The following is a 20,394-nucleotide window of genomic DNA, read 5'->3' on the forward strand; positions in this document are numbered from 1 at the left end:
TAAAAGTGAGTTGTAATATCTGTTTTATTCAGCTAACAACAGCAGATTCCCAGACTTCCATCTCCCCAGACAAGTCCTCTGGCTTTTCATAAATACAGTTTCTTGCATAATCAATACTCTTTATAGCAACCTCATGGGCCGAGTTCAGCGCTGAGGCCAAGCTGCACAAAAACATGAAAAGTTCCCCAACAGACAAGGTTTGACTTCTATCAATATAGATTACCCTAGCAATGTCAGGGTCAGGCAATTATCAGAAGCAATCACACACGCAACCCATCCAGCCGTTCTCTTTGGAAACTGCTGCAGAACTAAATGTATGGTTTTGCTACCATTGAAGAATGGGGTTTGGAGCAGGCCCAGGTTGGTTCATTTGGGTTGAACCTTAGAGAATGGACACAGGTCAAAGGCGCTGAAAATGGCGGCCATTACAGCCATAAGTACATACGACTGAAACTTATGAATAATAGCCACATAATATGACATATACACCTAAGAATTGATGCTTGTTTTAGAATGTTAGATCAGCTTCCGTCAATCAGGCAAAACAACTCCCGTATATAAAGGCGAGGGCACGTGAGAAAGAAAGGCCTTCTGATTTGGAAGGAAGCGACATTACAGCGAGGCGACACACTCAAACGAAAGTCGACGTAGCGTAGTCCCTTTAAGTCGAGCGTGCGATCAGCTTGTATCTCGGCGAAGTGGAGTGAGATCCAGCCGCCTCACATGACACTCCAGTCTCCCACCTGACAGGCTTATCGCCACCAAAACTGAGGTATTCCCCCCGACGCCTCGCAGCACAGAGAGAGTGAGTCCACAAAAGGAAGGGGGGGCAGACACTATCTTTACCTGGAGATGCCTGACTTAACACCTGCTTTCCAATGAACTCTAAATGGGCTTTTTTTTCTCCAGGCCTTAACTCACTGTGTGCACATGCCGTGTCACATCCTCGGCCGCTAATGGTTCTCACGCCGGGGAGTTTTGACGCGCATTGATTCTTTCTCACGAGTAAAACTTGCTAACGTACTACAAGTCACCGGGATGGTCACTGTCATGCTCGCTTTAAGTGCTGCTCGGGGAAAGGCTTATCTGCAAGTCCTCCTATTTGCCTTCGCGGACACATCTCACGTTTTCGAATAATTCAACAAAAAAAAAAAAAAGACTGTGTTTGAACAAGATGGAGGTGTCGTCGAGAGAGATGGATGAGGTGCGTTAAACAAATGTCAGGATCAAAAGCGCGCCATACCTTGCTATATAAGGCAGATGAAGCGGCATGTGTGCAGAGATATGGGCAACGCAATAACCTGCTACGCGGCGTGGACCTACGAGGTGTACAATTACGCAGCTCGCCGTAATATTTACATCCCCTCGACTGCGGCGGGAAATCAGGATGTGCGTGTTTGTTTTCGCGCACAAGCGGTCGGGATGAAATGCATGTGAGCAAATAGAAGGGAGACGAGGGGACAGTGAACGGAGTTGTAATAGTAATAGCAGGAGGTGTAGTCGATACGGAGGATTCAGGAGGCTATTTCAGGAAGGAGGACAATGGAAGCGGTGGGCAAAGCTAATTGAAGAAGACGCCAAAGACCATAATGTTTTGCTGAGCGTGTTGCATAAAACGACAAAGGAAGATTGGATCATGTTTCCTGAAGGACTGTAGGTATATCCATTTAACCCCATCATATAGAGCCCCAGTGAGTTTCTCATTTAGCAGGTGAGACCACTCTTAACATCTTTAAGTCCCTGCAGTGCCTAATAGACCCAGGTAAGTGAGACAGGCAGTAGATGTAGTAGGGGGTGAGGAAAATGACCAGCATTTAGTGTTCAAGTTCCAGCAGGACTAGGGTATCATGTAGCAGGGCTGAAATTGATTTAGAAATAAATGCAATATCTTTTTTTCCTTTTTTATCAAGTCCACAATACAACAAGAAGCCTTGACATCTAAGAAGAGGCTGAACGTTTGTATAGGTTTGCAGGCTTCATAATTAAACCTTTTGCAGATTGGGTATACCGTTGCTATCAAAGGACATTGCTGTGAAAATGTGTGCCTTCGTGACCATTTTGTGATTTTGATCCAATTGATTTTTTTTTTTCTTTTGCAGCCCTGGTCTTGATAGTAACTGCGGTACTGGAAGAAGTGCTGTAGCAGTCATCACAGTCGAGGTTGGAGTAGGTGATGAAGGGTTATCAGGCGTAGCAGTCGGTACAAGTAAGAAGAAGAGAGCAGAAAAAGTAATAGCACCCGCTGCTCCTGCCGAAGCGGTAGTAGCAGTAAAGGAAGCAGCTGCAGCTGAGCAATGACCATTAATTTTGAGAGTAACATTGCTTTGAAGTAGCAGAACTTTTACTTGAGTATGATTAGACATACATCCACTTCGGCTTACTAATCAGGCCCTAATGCTATCCGCGAGATGCTAATGCCATTTACAGAACATCTCACAGTCAGCGCACAGTCTACCTGCACACTTAACTAGTCCTACACCAAAAATAGTCGAGATTTCTGCGGCTCTTTGAAATGAGGTGCAGTAAATTATTCATAATCATTCCGGAGCTGTTGCCGGGGCTCCATTTGGGAAGGTGCTCGGGATTAGCTTCCAACTGGAACGCAGACAGGAAGGTACTGTATGGAAAACAAAAGGGTTTTCGGAGTTTGCATCATTTCGCCGCTCGCGTTTGTTGCCACTGCCGGAGCGCCAACTTGACTTAAGCTCATAAGAGGTGGTTTGCGGGGAAGTTTGAGGGGGCCGTTGCATGTTTTAGCAACAAGGCGCTGCTCGGGCGCATTTTCACATCAATTTTGTATCACCTTCCATAAGCATAGGGAGGAAACAGCACGCGTTAAAGTGTGTTTAGTGTCAAGACTATTACTGAAGTGTGTAAGCTGGTATTTTTAGAAAACTGCTGCATCTGGCAACTTGGTGTTAGGTTAAAAATTAGCACAGTCATAGTATTTCCCCATTCATTCATAAAAAAAAGCGCTGGTGGAAATGGCAAAACACCTATCTTTGAGGCTGAGGCACAGCGTTTGTATTCGAGAGGCGGAAGGAGTGCCGTGGTTTTCTGGCGGCAGATGTTCAAAGCCCCCCCCCCCCCCCCCCCCCCCCTTAAAAAAAAACAAGGTCCCCGCTTCTGGTTTATAACTTGAAACATTTGAATCGCGGCGCCACTTCCTCATCACTTGCTCATGAGAGAGGCCATTCAGCTCCTGTGTGTGTCAGCCATGTCATCCTGCTTTTCTCCCCAGATGAGCTTGTTCAAACAGGGCTTCTTCTGCTGTGAATCCCAGCCCAGGCAGTGCCCATGCCAACTGGTTCAAAGCGCTAAACATCAAGGTAAATGCTATGCCTGTCATCTCCAAGATATTTAAAGCAGCGGGGCAACCCACACACACACACACACACACACACACACACGCACATGCACACGCACACGCATGGCCGACAATGTGCACTTTGGAGAAGAGGCAGCGTTGTGGCGTCACAGCCCCGAGGAGAGGAAACCGCACCATATTTGTACATAGATTGAAAACCCAGCTCTAACGTATAGACTCATATTCATTTTGAAAGAAGTGCGCAGGTCTATCAAAGGTCTATAGATTCACCTGAGTCACAGACTTTCTGCATAAATCCACATTTCAATATTTCACCAATGAATTCAATTAAATACACTAAGGGTAGTTTTATTTTTCATTGTTTTTAAAATCATAATATCCCGAATTATTTTAGGTTTTGTTACTGCCTTGTCATTTTCTAGTGATGATTAAACATTCTTTCTGACCTCATCTGTCTCACTGCACCTAATCTAAACCGAACTAACTAACTCCTAGTCTTAACCCTCACCCTTTGGAGGTGTGGAGGTGATGTAATGTTTTGGAGGATGGAACCTGCACACATGGCAGAGCTTACAAATTTAAAAATATAGGCTTAAACTTAACACGGTCATTTTGTCAGTACTAGTGAATTGATCAATATTTGAAAGACAGAGATAAGTGAAAGTATAATGTCTAATCTTAAGCTTGTTGATTTGTTTAGCATTTTAATTTCAAGCAGTCGCTGACAGTAATGACATTTCCAAAGACACGTCCGCTTGACGAGGACATAATGTTCTTGTTAGCAAATATGGCAGCTCAAATAAATGAGCAAGTTCAAGGGAAAGTAACTGGTGCAAGTGGAGATGTGTGCCCTGTTGGTGGACTTTCTACCACTGTGTTAGAATTAATCAAAAGGGCATGAATTATTCTCAAGCTGTAATTAGATTCTGATGAGGGATATTATGAAACTGTAGGTGAAAAGTCATTAGGCGGCCCGCAAACCAAATGACCAGCGACAGAGTGCGCTCCAGGTTTGTGCTGGGAAAAAACACAAGCCAATCACCAATAGGTAATTGGAGGCAATACTTCATTCTATTGAGGGAGAAGATAAAAAAGAGGAGAGCTGGCACTAAAATCTCAGCCCAGTCCAAAACAGACAGAAAACACAACGCTTTTTAATTGTTTTGTTTGAATAGGACCCACACTACTTTTAGACTATTATGTTCTCGGCAGGCCTTTTTTATCTTGAAGAGAGATAAAACTGCAATTAATTTTGAAAGAGAGGGAGAAAAACAGTGAGACAATACATCAAGTCACACATGAGTGGTGGCAGGAAGGGGATATGTGGGCTGCCGCTGAATAACAGAGGTAGTCAAAGGTAGCATTCATAATTGAAACTGCAGTCACGGGAGACCCGCTGGGCTGGGAGCTTCTGATACCGGGGCAGACGGCGACGGGGACAAAGGAGAGGGGCCGCAGGGCTTTAGTCCACAACTCGGACCATTCTCGAGCCCACAGGAACAGCACGTAAACCCGGGATGGACAAGTACCTTTTCCAAATTGTTCAGCTCAATGTGACGTTTGGAGACAGCTCGGTCTAAGACAACTGTAAAACATATGTTTGTATGATCGCCCCGGCAGGACAAGAGCTCGATTCAGTTTTAAAACCTTCCACTGCAATAACTGTGCTAAAGATCTAGGAAAGCACGAATGTTATGAAAGTCTAAGTCACTTCTTAGGGGCTCTAAACCCAATGGCAGTCCCACTGTTATTACTCAACAACAAATCTTCTTCAAGGTGCAGAAAACTTGAATTATTTGTAGCTGTATCATATGTAGAGGGCCATCCAGCTCCTAAACTCAGTTATTTGATTGAAAGAATGTGCAATTTACAAGTGATGTCAAAGAATAAAAGGAAGGTTGGCAAAAAAGTCCCATCCGTGCATAGTACGTCAGACAAACGTTCTTTTTACAATCTGAGTAGATACATTTGCTGTAAGGGACAGGCTGTAGCTGCTGGCACGTTCTCTCTACAGACCTTTAATCCGTACAATGAGATGTCATTTTGTTGCTTTCAGATGAGGAGGACGCACAGTGTCTGGGGTCTCCCATCAACCTGTTATCAGCACTCACGATGTACTTGTCACATCATGTTTACTTTGGTGTGCACGCAGAAGTTAGCGGTGTGCTTAATAAAAACAAAATCTGTCTTGTTATGAAGAGCCTCTGAGCTGCAGCAGATTATACATTTCTGTACAGCCTCTGGCAAAGGCTTTGATAGTGTTTGTGAAGGTGAGAAAAGATAACTTTTTGAATCCAGAACCAAGCTGCTAATAGGCAAAGTGAAAATCCACAGAAACTATATATAGTGGACAGCAAGGCGTGTATAGTGTGTGCATAGTATCTACTGCAAACAGTCATATGATCATTTCTGAACTGAGCAGAGCTGGGTCCATGTAACCTGGTGCTGGACATGCAGCATATTGAGGCAGCCTGCTGGAGCGAACGGTCTTCTGATCAGTGCCCTGTGTAAGTGGAAATATAGATGTAGGGCCACAGGAGGTGGCGCGTGAGGCTAAGGGTTGTCTCCTGTAAACGCACACTGCCCTGGCCTCATACATTTTCATCAGCGTCTTCATTAAATGATTTCCACTGTTATCTCCATGGAAACACAGGCCCGGGCTGTGGCTGCAAACCGGGACGTGTGTGCAGGGGTTACTCAGGGGGTAAGCTGGCACAGGCACTGACATACCTCTCAGTGTTTCACTATAGACCAGCGCAGGGAGGGACAGCTCTGGGAGGGGCGAGGTGGCAGCCGGCCAGCCACGCTAGATCTGTTTCACGGCCATCTCACTTGACAGGCGCTGGCTGCGTCTGGACCAAGCGGCTCTGATTTCTCCCTTTAATTACTGCTAATCGGAGCAGCCGCAGCCCATGCTAATGAAGCCACAGCCATCAGCTGGGACACAGTCCGGCCTTTCTCTGCTAAACAGAGAGCTGACAGAGGCATGCTCTCCTGTGTCCACTGTTCATGCATCCGCCTGCCCCATACGTTTATAATAGTGGTCAGACCCTCAGCTCAGACAAGCATCGCTGCACTTACAAAACCTCTGTGAAAGTCTAGTGGGAGCTGCAGTCACATCGCTCATGTGACAACACAGAATACGACAGATCTGCTGAAGGCAGTCATAATTATATGTCAAACTTTTGATACAATAATACAATGATGTCTCATTACTATGAATGTGTATAATCAATCTAGCCTATTTTCACCCACTAACATAATTACACAGTACAGTATTGAAGCCGTCTTGTGTCTTATTTCCCTCAAAGTGAATATTGTAATGACTTGTGACTGACACAGATGGAGATGTGGTTTGTCTATTGCATGACACAGACTGGCAAAGGCAGCTTGGGTATGTGAGAAGATAATCCTATTTTTACACAGGCATCCGCCTGCACAACATCAGGTGTGGACTGCATCTGTGCATGTGCAGCCATCAGCCAGTATGGTGAGCCCACTTATGTAAATAGACTGTGATATGTATGTGAAAATCCCATCACAGCAGGACCCTCCTTCAGTGCACAGCACATATCCAGCGCTGATCTCTGCTGTACTGCTGTGCATTGTATTTGCAATGGTTACATCACATTTAAAGATGAAAGCATCTTATAGCAGATTAAAGAGATTTATATGGAGACATTAGTGATCAAATATTAGCTTAAGTGAATACTACTGTGCAAACAATAAAAGTGACACATTTACGCACATAAAGTATTTGAATGGAGTGCGTCCACTGGAGCACAACAGCTAAAGAGTGTTGATGAGGACTGAACACGAGTGAGAAGCCACTTGAGTCTGATTTCATGCTTTATCTGCACAGATGGAAGATGTTCACACAGACTCCATATCAAGGTCATCATATGAAGACCATAACATCTCATCAAGCAATTTAGCTGACCTTGTGATGGAGAAAGTAACTGGCAGTTACAGCAGCATCCGCAATTACACTCAATTAAAGTCAATAAAAATGATAAGCCAGTTGATTACATTTAATTTACTGTGAGCAAAGTGCTTTCTGCATTGTGTGCTCACTGAGCAATAATTAATCTGCTGCATATCAGCCAAACTCACAATGCTCTGTGCTGAAAGAGACTCATTTAGGTGTGAGGAATTCAGATATATTTTAAATGTGAGACAGTGGTTGAATACAAAAAGAGAGATAAGGTCAGAATACGGAATTCATTTAATTTAAATTCCACAAATATCGCTATAAAGCATTTGACAACTCACATTCCTTTTTTTTAACTTTATACTGTATTGGCCTGTTGGTTTTGTACTGCTGCTTATAGATTAGAATAAACTATGCTAAATTGAACATTTTGAGCTTTGAACTGTGTTATATTATTGGTCAACACACATCTTATATTTATATTATTCTGTTTTTAATTAGATTCAACTTCTACTTCCAGTTGGCACCTGTGGATGTAAATGAGAATCTTTTGGCCTGATGCCGGACGGCCTTGATCCAAACAGAAGAGTCACCGCGGGCTCTGTCTGGTTGCGCACATTCCCATGGACCTGTGCTTGTAGCCTGAAGCAGCCGTACCAGCGGAGGTGCCAGATGCACTGAGCGAGTGGCGCATGATAAATGGCAGAAGGTGAGAGCTGTGCGGCCCAGTCCGAGTGCACCCTGCGCCCCACGTCCCGCTGCCAGTCCCACGGCATGCAGCACGTCAGGCCAAATGGCACGAGCATCCGCCTCATCGCTGACATTTAAACCTGTGCCATGCACTCCAGCTGTGGACTCCACAGGCCCCCCCACCCTCGGGTAGCCCCAGGCACCCGCACTCAACTGCCTTCACTCACCAAATTACCACAAGCGCTCGGTCGCCTGCTCCAATCAGACTGCAGCGTGTCATGGGCCTGGGTTGTCATAACAACACAGCATCAGGACCTTGAGGTCTCACATAACCCATGGACTATACTGATTTCTCAAGACGTATGTTCTAAACAGCAGCGTAAAATCTCAAGTGTGGCACAAGGCGGCTTCTTCAGATGTACATCAGTCATTTGGAGCAGCAAAGACTGGGGGCACACAGCGGGACGTCCGGGCTCTCTCTGAATTTAGTCATGAGTGCAACGCCACAAGATTATTAAAGATTAGAGCTTCCACGTCTGCTTTGAGGGCCACGGCGATAAAAGTATCCAGCAGATTTATTTCATGTGTGCCACTTCTCTGCCTAAAAACCAAGCATTCTGGGGACATAGTCAAAACAGATGTAGCAGGAAGCGATACGATCCCCTCAAGAGAGAAGCCCAAATGCCAGAGAACTTTGTCTCAGAGTAATGCTATTCAACATTCATCAACTATTTCTTGGTCAGCTTAGCTTTTTGTTCATTCCTCAACTATGTAGCTGTGATCTTTAAAATGGTTCTTATGCAGCCAAAATTGAAAAGACGAGATGGCGACAATCACATCCACGATTTTACAGCGAGCTGTAGATTTGAAAACAGTGATTATACATATTAAACAAACTTTTATATTAGCGATGAGCACTTTGTATGAGATGGAAAACTATTTCAGATGACAGTATCAAAGACTGATAATTGAGGCATTTGGTTAGTGAAAATGAATATGAAAATTTACTACAATTTATTCGAAATTGTATATGTCCCTGGCCACAAAAGCCTTGAGTTTTTTCCCTCTTTTCAGCTCAAGTACATAGGAAAAAGTCTCATTTGGCGCCGTACAAAAGGACAATGCACTGCCCTTCAACACGCGGCGTATAAAATACCACTGTCTACTATTCAAAGAAAATGTACCTATCCTTAACAAAGCCCGCTACATAAAAGCGTCCGGAGGTGAGCGTGTAAACACTTTACATGCGGATGCTCATTAAAAGCAGCGCGCTCCATCCGTGCCCGCGGGATAAGGCCGGACTCATGCTATAGAGAGATCCAAATACCAAACGGCGTGGCGCGGTATCAAAGGCATTTCTGCGGCCCAAAGGTCAGCTGATGGTAAAAGGTTGCCGAGGAGCGGAGCTTTCATCAGTGGGAGGCAGCTGGACTCTCCAAAGAGCTGGAGCTACTCAGGGCTGCGGGCACAGTGGGGCTGCTCCTCTATGACATTTCACATCCAGATCGGCCACTGTAATGGCATTTCAGACACTTTTAAAGCAGCCAGATTGGCCTGCCCCCACTGCTGAAATTTTTATAGACGGCAATTTTTTCATTGTTTGGGTTTATTACAGTGTCTGAAGGAGATTGGATGGGTTGTCGATGTGGAAAAGGCATTCGAGGGCCAATGTGGAATTGATTGGCCGGTGCAAATAGACATGTTCGCCAGGGCACACACAAAGCCTATATGTGATTTGATCAATATTTTCTCTAACGCTTTTGTTTTAGAATGGATATTTTGTTCACATTTCTCTACTTTAAACATGATGATGCTCATATTATGTATTGTTTTATTCAGGTATGTTTGCGTAATCCTATTTTAAATACATGTAGAAGGGAGAGACTGGGCTAGTCAGGATTTCTAAACGGGTATGGAGCGCCCTCTGCAGGAAGCAGACAGTTAACACAAGCTTTCACTTTCAGCTAAAGGTGTGCTAGCAAATCAATGGCTTTAAAATTGTTGACTATTTTGTGATACCTGCAATGCGTATTTCTGAAATAAAGGCTGACCAAATTCAAGTATTTGTAGAAAATATATTGGTCAGGTAAATAATTTAACATAGATTTTACATGAATGAAGTTGGATTATTGAAGTTGTCGATCATTTAACAGCTCAAGCTAAAGTTAAGCAGCTAGTGTTAGCCACTGTTCACCGAAACAGGCTACATTTAAGTGGTTTATTCATGAAAAATAAGCAACACGCCATTAAAGCATTCACCTTGTGTTTAGTTCAAAGACCTGTCGCTGTCGGCTGCTCTCCTCTGACGCTACGCATTGTGGTCTATATTGAACCCTCTAGTGACCATCGCTGCACACAACCTTTCAGAGTGCATTGAGAGAGATTTTGAGTGCGTTTTATTTTTCTTTGGACATTCGGACACCACTACAGAATGGCGTGACAACTAGCATACTACACAGGGAAAAGTGTGGACATTCAGACACAGTGAGTAACTTGTCCTTCTCAGGAACTCTCTACACCTGCTCCTCACCTGCTGATGTTATGATGCAGTGCATGTTTCCGATACACAAATTATAAAAAGTGATCCTTGAAAAACACAAGCACTGTAGACCAACCTTCATAGTAAGATTGAAGGTGGCATTACTAACTGTCCTAAGTCGACTCAAACCACACACTTGAGGGTGTAACAAACCCATTTAAAAGTTTGTTTGATGCACTGGAGAACAAGCTCTTCGAAATTAACATAACACTGTTTCTCAACATCGCCCGGCATAAAAAAGGCGGCCAACATGGGGGAACGTGTTTTGAAGTGAAGCGTGCTTTATCCACGCCGCTGGGAGATCAATTTGTACAACTCTTATCACGGTTATTTATTTATTTAAGGCAGTGGTGCGGGACTTCTTCCTATTCCTACTCTCCGTGAGGAAATGGTCAGTGTAGTTCTCTTTGAAGTCCCAGTCGAAATTATTTGTCCCGTTCGCTCCGAGGAATTGCGTTTGCTGACATAGTTATTTGCTATTAAGTGCTATACAGCGCTCGGGCTTGCTCAGATTAAAGGGAAGCCAAATGCACTGATGCTGGCTGATAACCGCGACATAGCTCCGAAAAGCGCAAGGAATAAATATTTATATGAAAAAAGTGTTTCAGCGCAAAAAAAAAAAAGAAAAAGAAAAGAAATGCTAATTTTAAGCGATCATCCCTGCGGGTAATATACAAGTTACATGCAGATTGTGGCTCCACGGAGGGTCGCAAATGTTGTTTTTGTCGTCTTCGTTTTTCATCTTTGCGTGAAAACTCTTGAGCTTCAACCAGACGCTTCATCGAGCACTTAAGGGAAGATCGAATGCTGCAGAAATCAGTACAATGGCCTAATTGCAGCTTGAAGCAGCTGTTCAAATTGACAAACTATATGCAATTATGGAGCAAATGTGAAACAGTAATACAGTATTTGGGAGAGAGTCTATTGTAGTGATTTCATATATAGCTTTGCCTGGGCCTTAATTATGACACAGGATATTGGAGAGAAGCCTTGAGATCCGTGGTGAGGGGTCATTATAACATGCGACCTCGGAGGGAGACCAGGCTCCACTCTGTGCCGCGGCAGCTCTTCCTTTGATTAGAGAGATAATGCGGCTTTGGACTGGGCCTTCATAACACTCTGACATTCTTTCAAAGTGTCTGCGACATGACCTCTCTGTTTCTGTTTATGCCTGAAGGACTCCAACTGCAAATATGCCCAGACTTCATGGCATTTTGAGAGAAAAGTATTTGTAAAAAGCCTTCCTACAATATATATATATATATATATATGACTGTACAGTGAGGTAATCATTAATCGGTCATGTTAGTAAATCCATTACAACATGTAAAATAAACATATTTACCTCTGAACTAGATGACTCAGCAATGGAGTCTGTTTAATCATGTGTTAAAGGTGCATTATGCAACTTTTTATGTGAGAAAAAAAAGTTGATATTTGTGTGTATTTGACCTTGTGGTGACCCCGCGGCTGTATGAGTGGTCAGGTTGGCGCCTTCACTCTCCGTCACAGTGGACGCTCCAGGATACATTTTTTGGAAGGCTTTCAATGATGACGGAGCCTCTCACCAGGAAACCTCCAAAACAATTGATCCTGGAGCGTTGTAGGGGCCACTGTGATCGAAAGTAAATTCAACATGCGTACCACTCATACAACCGCTGGGTCACTACAAGGTCAAATACCTACAAATATCAACTTTTTTTTTCTGCATAAAAAAATGCTAAATGCACCTTTAGGGCAGAAATTAGACTGGACAGAAATAATGCACATAATCTGGCTAGAAGCAACCAAGAAATGTAATACGAGTGCTGTTATTGTTTACTTCCGCAATTTTTGCCGGATGTTTTGGTGAATGGTCGGCAACAGCTGATGCATACAGGCCTCTAACTCGGTTTTATAAAATGATAGATCTGATACAGCGCAAGAGAAGCAATGCCCTGTTTATGGACATTGTTTTTGCTGATTATAGGATTTTAGTCAAATGTTGATCCAATATGAAAATGTAAAATGCCTACCACGGCCAACGGATGTGACGACATCGCGATCGCTCGTATTGAAGTTTGTTAAAACATAGATTGAAATTTAATCAGGAACGTTTCCCTGAGATTCCAGAATCTCTTTTACAGGGGAGTCCTGGCCCCTATTGTACATGGTGTAATGGTGCATCTGCATTTGACCCAATTCTTTGATGCTACTGGGGCGACCTGTAAGGAACAAAGGGCAGCTGCATGGAGCCTGGGGACCCGTGTCCAGATGTGGAGCTAGGTTAATGATCAGAATCACCTGGCTAATAATAACCTATTGTGCATGTTTTTTAGTTGTAGGGGAAACCGGAGCACCTGGAGGAAACAGGGCAGAGCCTGCAAACTCCAAACAGGAAGGCCTCATGGGATGGAACCTGGAACCTTCTGACTGTGAGGTAAGACCTCTAGGCCTCCATGGTCACTGGTTAATATCCCTTCTTTTTGTTTTCTGCATATTCTAACATGATTACTGAAATAGCTTTGATGAATAGTATGTCTTTTGATGTACTTTTGATGAAATGTAAAAATAAATGTTCGTTTGACTGAATAGTGTTCTGTAAATAGAAAACCAAAAGACACAGAGCAGAGTGTCTCTGCCACATATGATTTACATTTAGTGGCTGAATGTGCAGCAGGGGGAATTCTTTATTTAATGAGAGCCTATAAGCAGTTTGCCAGAGTTATCTCCAACATAGCCCGCTGTCAAAATGTCAATGAATCTCAATTTAACCGTTAACTTAATCACATAGGGACCATCCCGTGTTGGCGGCCTCACTTGCTTTTCTTAGTATTAATAAATATTTATAGGAAGTAAGTAAGGGAATATTACAAGTGCATGGCTTGTGTTATTGATTTTAATTTAGAAGATGTATTCGATGTTGTTATGCACTTTGCTCTGGAAATTTCTATGTGAGAGACAGCAATTATTAACAGCTGCCATTGAGGTCAATAGGGGTTTTCATCTTCAGAGCAATCATTCAGAAATAAATCCAATTCAGCTTATATTATTAGATTACTTTTCAATGCACATTGGTATACTCTTTTCACTTCTCTCCTTGGCCCTTTGATCCAACGTTGCTTGTCTATCTGGGTAACCGAAGCAATTGGTTTCAAAAACATCTCACCAATACAAGCATCCTCTCGAAAAAAAAACACATTTTCTCTCCACTCTCCTCATGGTATTATTGGCCATGGAGCATCTGTGACTGACAGCAAACTGCTACTCTTTCGTCTGTCGCCTGGACACAGTACAGCTATAGGTGACAAGTCCGTGACAGAGAGAGGATACAGTCACAGTGGTAATGTCTGAGAACGCAAGGCAGGGTCGGAACTTATTATTGTGACTACAACAGCAAAATGAATCACAATCGAATATCTAGATCACAATCTAAATGTCCGTTATTAAACAGAAGACAAACTGTCCTCCATTGGGATCACATATCACATTGCTTTACAAGATCGAACTGCAAAAGATCTTCATTTGAAATACATGTGTTTTTGTATAAGTTAAGCAGTCCATGTTTCAATCTTCCCTTAAATGTAAGCTGCTCCTGGATGTGTGAAAGGTTCATTGGGAAAAAAGGCTAAAAACCCCTATGAAGAGCTTTGTTTTCGCGTTAGTTAAATTTCACAATCATGAGCTTACCTTGTGTCCTTACCCAGATTTCTTAAGGACACATACGAAATGATTACTTATGCCATGCGCATATTGTAGAGGCAGAAAAACACAAATACCTCATCTTTTCTCCAACGTGGGCAGCCAACTTCCTCGCGATCTATAATGGAGTAGATATTGCAGTGCGTATTGATTGATGTCTCCTTCCCCCCACTTTGACATTTGCTTATCCTCGTCCGCATCTACTGCTATTGACGAGGGCTCTATCTGGACATCTTCCTAAGCTGTTTTGTCATTTGTCACCTCTTAAATAAAAACCGCAAAGGGGGGGCGTTGTCAGTGATAAGACTTAATGATAGCAACCACAATGCGTCCATACAAGCGCCGGGTGTGCGCACTTTGACACAGACTTCATTATTCTGACCACTAAACCACTTATGGACGCCATTTCAGCCACTGTATTCCTGATCCGTAATAAGCAGGCAGCCACTGTCTTACATTTACTCATAAAAGTGGCCAATTTTGTACAAATCTATTGAGAGCGGGCTTTTGCTATACCGCATTTTAAAGTAATGCGTTTAATAAGCCCACTCTTTGGCATCGCTGTCAAAAGCTACTATTTTCCTCTCAACTCTTGGATTCAAATTGGTGAGATCAACACATCCTAACTAAAGCTGCTAAATGCTCAGTGAGAGTTTTCAGCATTTTGACTTTGCCAACTCTGTATTCGCAGTAGAGTCGGCGCCGCACTTCCCCGACATTGGTTTGAACGCAGATTTTCTCCCCATGAGGTGGAAGATGCATCCTTCCTCCCCAACCTCCCTCCCTCGACTTGGCTCCTGCAGAGAGGCTATTATTGCGGCTAATTATCTACAAATAGGCCCAATATGACAAACAGGGCCTTGTACCAGCACGGGCTTAGCGTAGGAATAAGCCGCAAAGGCAGACAAAGCACAGGACAAAAGTCACAGTGGATATAAAAAGGGGAAATTTGAATCATAGATAATTGAGAAGAATGTGATCGAGACACAATGTGGGCCGCGATGAAAAAAAGGCACGGCTAAAAAAGATATAAGTGGGAGGCAGATGGGCGAAGAATGGAAGTGACACTAAAAGGGAGACATCACAGGAGGCACTACGACGGGGAAAATGATCTCGTCTATACCGTGTGTGTCGCTGCTTGTTGCTACTGGCAACTGTCCTGCGATGCACAGGCCACATCCATTTAGCTCCCAGCATGCCTCGTGATCAGGGCAGCTCAGGGGTCTGAGGCTGTCTGTCTCATTTCCATAGAGAAGCTCATTTAGCAGAAGTGCGCGCGGAGGGCTATGATGCGTCAATGGGCGCTTGATTAGATCCTTACCTCAGATATATATGAATATTTATCAGTGTTGAATGAATACACATTTGCGCCGCTTTCATCCGCTGCATCCCGAGTGTCCCTCTGTACTCCTCTTAATTTCTGACAATGAATATGTCAAAGGAGCATCGCTGCTCCCCCTCAAAAGGGACGGCACTCGAGGTAATCTAGTTATTGTGGCTCTGCGGCGTGATCCTCTTTAAGTTTCGCTAAATTCGCGAAGCTTTTGTCGCGTTATGTTTTATTCGCCATGGTGACAACAACAGCACTCGGGGACCTGAAGGAAACGAATGCGGGTAATGAAAGCGCCGCGTTTAAGAGTCTGTGTGTCTGAATTCATTGCGGTTGAAGATTAGCGCGCGACGGGAGCTGCAGGTGGATGCCAAATCGCCGCGTTATTCCCGTCCCGTCGGCCCTAAAGACAACACAATCACGCCCTCGCATGCGCCGCAGCAGCGCGGGCTGGATCACTTACGTCGCTCACTCCAGCCTCCACGATCTTCAGGCCCGTCTCCTTCTCCAGCTGCTGCTTGTGTTGCACTGCACAGAGACAAAAGCAGAGGAGGTGTGAGGATGACAAAGTAGCGGATTTTTCACTTCCCCAAGGCAAGAACAAGTGAAACCGAGAAATGATGCAAGGGATGTAGCGGCGTGAGTCAGATGTCAAACTGGTCATAGAAAATGACCGGCCCACACACACACACAAAACCTGGCTGAGGGTTAGACAGTTGTGTGGCAGCTGATGGTGGTAGTGGGGGGACAGGTGTGCCTCACTCTGACATGTTGTGTACTTAGTGTAGGCGTGTAATGGGCGAAAATATGGCATTCTGGGACCAATGAAGACATACTGTCACTTCAGCAACTATTCTCAAGGTGACCTGGAGAGTTGGGCCAGCATTACCAGTATGCATCACTCACATCACTTTGCCAAATGTGCTTTGTAGAGGCAGAATCAACATGTCTGCAGGTCAGGGATTGGACCAGTGATGATAATCAATCCTGGTTTTGATAAATCTGATCACACAGAATGATAACACGCATAAATACTGTCATGTTGTGGGAAAATGGTGTGTGATATGTCGTGTACATGTGTAACTACGACAATATGTATCCATAAGATTCTTACAAACTAAACAGATGGTCAGACAATTCCTTTTCAATGTGTTGTGTTTACAATTTATTCTGAATCAACTCAACATTATTTTGCATCAAATAACACGGTAAGATCAGCATCAGAGAAGACTCGGAACTGAGAGGACCATCGCATCCAAAGCCACTTGAGCAGGACGCAGTACTTCATTTGTGTCATAAACATACTTGGAGGATGAGAAGTGACCAAACATGCTGCTCCTGAGGAAAGCAGTGATTAGCCCTCACACACGGTGAGTCAGACCAGCTCATCATGAAACACACAGAGGACTCACGACACACAATAACTTAGCCTGCGCCTTTGTTCCAGCAGTAATTAATACACCGCTGGAGTCTGATCCTCACATCTATTGATCTAATCAACTATGGCATGCTATTTCCGCAGCTTTGTTCATGAACAATATTCTCATGCAAATCAAACTGAAGTGAAACAACCTTAAATATCCATCGCCCAAGATCACACAGCCTGCTGCTTATGCTTCACTTTGATGGAAACATTTATATTGCAAACAAAATCAAAGGGTTCTTAATAGATTACAGTAAATTATGGAAACGACAGGGAAAGTGAGGCATGATTTTCATTTGTTAGCATGTGAATGTGATGGAAAAGAAAGTGGGAGTTTGGTCCCTTAAATCCCATTTCCTCAGATGAAGGCTATGCAAATGACCCTGAAGAGCTGAACCCCACCTCACTCTCCAAATTCAGCGAGGGCCTGTTTAATTAGTATTTTAATCTATCCCAATGATTCCACTCAGTCCACAATGTATGCAGCATTGCATCTAATTAAGCGCACTACTTTGAGGACGGCCATCCATCTCCAGGCCAGTCCTCCTTCTGCTTATTAGCACTGCTGCGAACACTGATGACTCTATCTTGTCACTCGCACAGACGCGCACCATGTTACATTTTAGATGTCAGCCGGGCTTCCCAAAGTGGACTGAGCAGAGCTAAAGGTCAAATATACATTCACTGTCCATCACGCAGGACAGGGTTAAGAAACTCTCCTCCCATTAGCCAGACGATACAAGTCTTCCACTGGCGCATGGCCGAGATGAAGCTCATTTTCAGTTCATATTTTTGCCTCTGCATTTAGCCCCATACTCATCACTGCTCCATAGCTACTGTACTTATACCTGCTATTTAAGAGGGGGGTAATGAGCAAGGTAATTGGCCCAGCTGGGTGAGGGCGTGGGTGGTGGGGGGAGCCAAGTCGCTAAAAGGTCACACCACCAATTGGCCCTAATGAGGACCCCACTTGGGCTGCAACACATGATGAGCGAAAACTACCAAAGATTAGCCTTGAAATCAACACATCCACGCCGCCGCAGCTCGCGTTTGAGTGACAGCAGACGGCAGCGAGACTCAGGAGCAGCCAAAGCAGCCTGAAGGTCACTATTTACTTGTGAATCAAAGCTGAGGACTCTCCAATCAACCTGAGGGAAACGGCAGTCCCACAACAGCCACTTTAAATGTAAATACAATGTACTTGCCACGCTCATTAGCCGCCCACTGGATGGATGTGTCCAGAATACGCCGGCGGATAGACGCCGTGTTCTGTCACTGTACAGATAACAGCCCACGGCATCTCTTTTTGGTCGCCCCCGTGTATTAACCTCCCGCTGGAGTGCCCTCTCTCTGTCTCGCGCACACTCGTCCTGATTTTCTAAGCGTCAAATTAGCCACCAAATACTCCTGACAGACTGTGGAAAAGAGATGTCGGCTTTGATTTCAGAGAGCCTCCTCCGGCCGTTTTAATAGGCATTGTCTGAGAGTATCTAGTGCAATCGCTAATATCGAGACGCGATCCCCGCAGCCTTATTTGATCTGCCGCGTTTCCGAACCGTATTGAGCTCCGACATCTGTTGTTCACAACGGGAAAAGAAGAGAAAAACGACTGGATTGTTCAAAACCCAGGATTACACAAGGAAAAGAAAAGTGCAGCCCATTTCAAACAGTAAAAAAAAAAACCCAGATGAAAAATAAAAACATAAATCCAATGAATTAAATAAAACAACACCATACAGTGAGATTTATGGCAATGCAGCCTTTTTGTTTGTGTAGGCTCTAAGGCATGCAGGAATTTTCCATCAGAGTAGAGATTTCAAATATCATCGAGTGGACTGGACCGGGTGGATTGAGTTAAGGATGTTTTGCTTCGATCTTCTGGAGCATCTTCTTGCACTGGTTGTCAAATTGACCAATTTAAACTCTGGCCTCTTCTGTGGGAGCCATAACCACGCCTATTTCATTGAAGGCGAGACACTGCAGGTGAATAGGGGTAAAAAAAAAAACATTTAGAGGTATTAAGTTGAGACTGCTATAGATTACTGCACATATTTTCAGTGACTAAATCTAAAAAAATGAGCGCCTTATTTAAATAATAATAGACATAAAAAGAAAACCTTCAAAAATATTGTTAAGTACAAGCCTGGAAAGTTTGTAAGGCTGTAAAGACAACTAAAGTAGTTGAGATGTTGTTGCAAGACACGTGATGTTGTTTTTGCTGCTGCTGCGGTCTCCCAGACAGGAAATGGCCATATTTGGATTACAACATCCTCTTGGTCGTCCTTTGTGCTACACGTGGATACCAAACATGTCAGTATTTGTGAATGGAAAAGTGTGGGAAAGAGTAGGGTTCATCGCAAGGCTGTACTGATTTTTTTGGGGAAAAAGTCATAAAATCTTAAAGGGTGGTCTAAACATCTCAACATTGATCAATACAGGAAAATATGTCTTAAACTAAAACACTTCCACAGACCATTATATTTAGTAAAACTATTTTGGTAAGCTTTAACTAAGCTTCAATCAGCCAGGGGTAAGCATTGCATTTTGACTTTCCTTTACTATTGTGTATGTGTAGAACTGATTATTTTCTTATCCATTGTCTCATTATGCACCTTATGTATTCCTCTTGATCTGAAAGTCATTGTGGATCATGTATGCTCACGTGTTGTAAGAGGGTCATTCTACGGCGCCATCAAGGATTATCTATAGCACACTATAACACAACAAGCTTCATAATAACACGCTTTGTGCAGTCTCCACATCTACATGCTCAAGAGTAATATGCTTAGATTAAAGTCACGCACATTGTGTTCCTATAAAGCATCAGAGAAACTCATCAAGGGGCGACTGAAGAGGGGGGAAAGGCCACTCCAATCACTGATCTGAGAAGAATTTCAAAACATCATTTCTGCCGCTTGATGTGCACATTAATGAGAAGTGAATGTATAAAACACCATGAACAAACATTTAAGCTTGATTTTATGTGACCTTTGAAACACTCCCTTGCATGTGCTTGAAGTAAATGGTCCTGTCATTTGATTAAAAACTTTCCTTTTTGCCATATGCCACAAACTGCACCAGTGTTGGAATCACAACTTGTTATCATGAAGTCATGAAAGCCAGCGTGTTCATTTGTCTGTTAGATACACTTGCTGTAATGTTAGGCGCAATAAAAGGACATTTACATTTAGATTTGCATTGTGCAGTGTTGTGTTGGGGACATGAGGGGCTGCTATTCATACTCAAGGAATGTTTCCTGTTAGTAAACGTCTCACTTATTAACTTTCTACTATTCTGTATCACATCTTGGAGATTTGTTCCTTAATTTTCTAATGCACAAAAACATTAAAAAAACAAAAACAAATGTTAAACAAGAGAAATACATTTTTTAATAGACTGAATCACAACGGTTTACTAAAGTATTAGCAAGTAATTAGTAGGGATGCACCGATATCGATACCAGTTTTGGGCC

At 43.5% G+C, this 20,394-nt stretch overlaps 1 protein-coding gene across 1 annotated transcript in view; it reads right to left on the minus strand.

The window, feature by feature from the left end:
* Positions 1-20,394, minus strand: part of ptprn2 (protein tyrosine phosphatase receptor type N2) — a 111,051-nt gene that overhangs the window by 28,984 nt on the left and 61,673 nt on the right. Inside the window, exon 11 of the mRNA XM_079576065.1 lies at positions 15,963-16,027. Within this exon, the coding sequence (XP_079432191.1) occupies positions 15,963-16,027 (65 nt within the window). The remainder of the gene's footprint in view (positions 1-15,962; positions 16,028-20,394) is intronic.

Source organism: Gobius niger (assembly GCF_951799975.1).
Source record: "Gobius niger genome assembly, chromosome: 18".
NCBI lineage: Eukaryota > Metazoa > Chordata > Actinopteri > Gobiiformes > Gobiidae > Gobius > Gobius niger.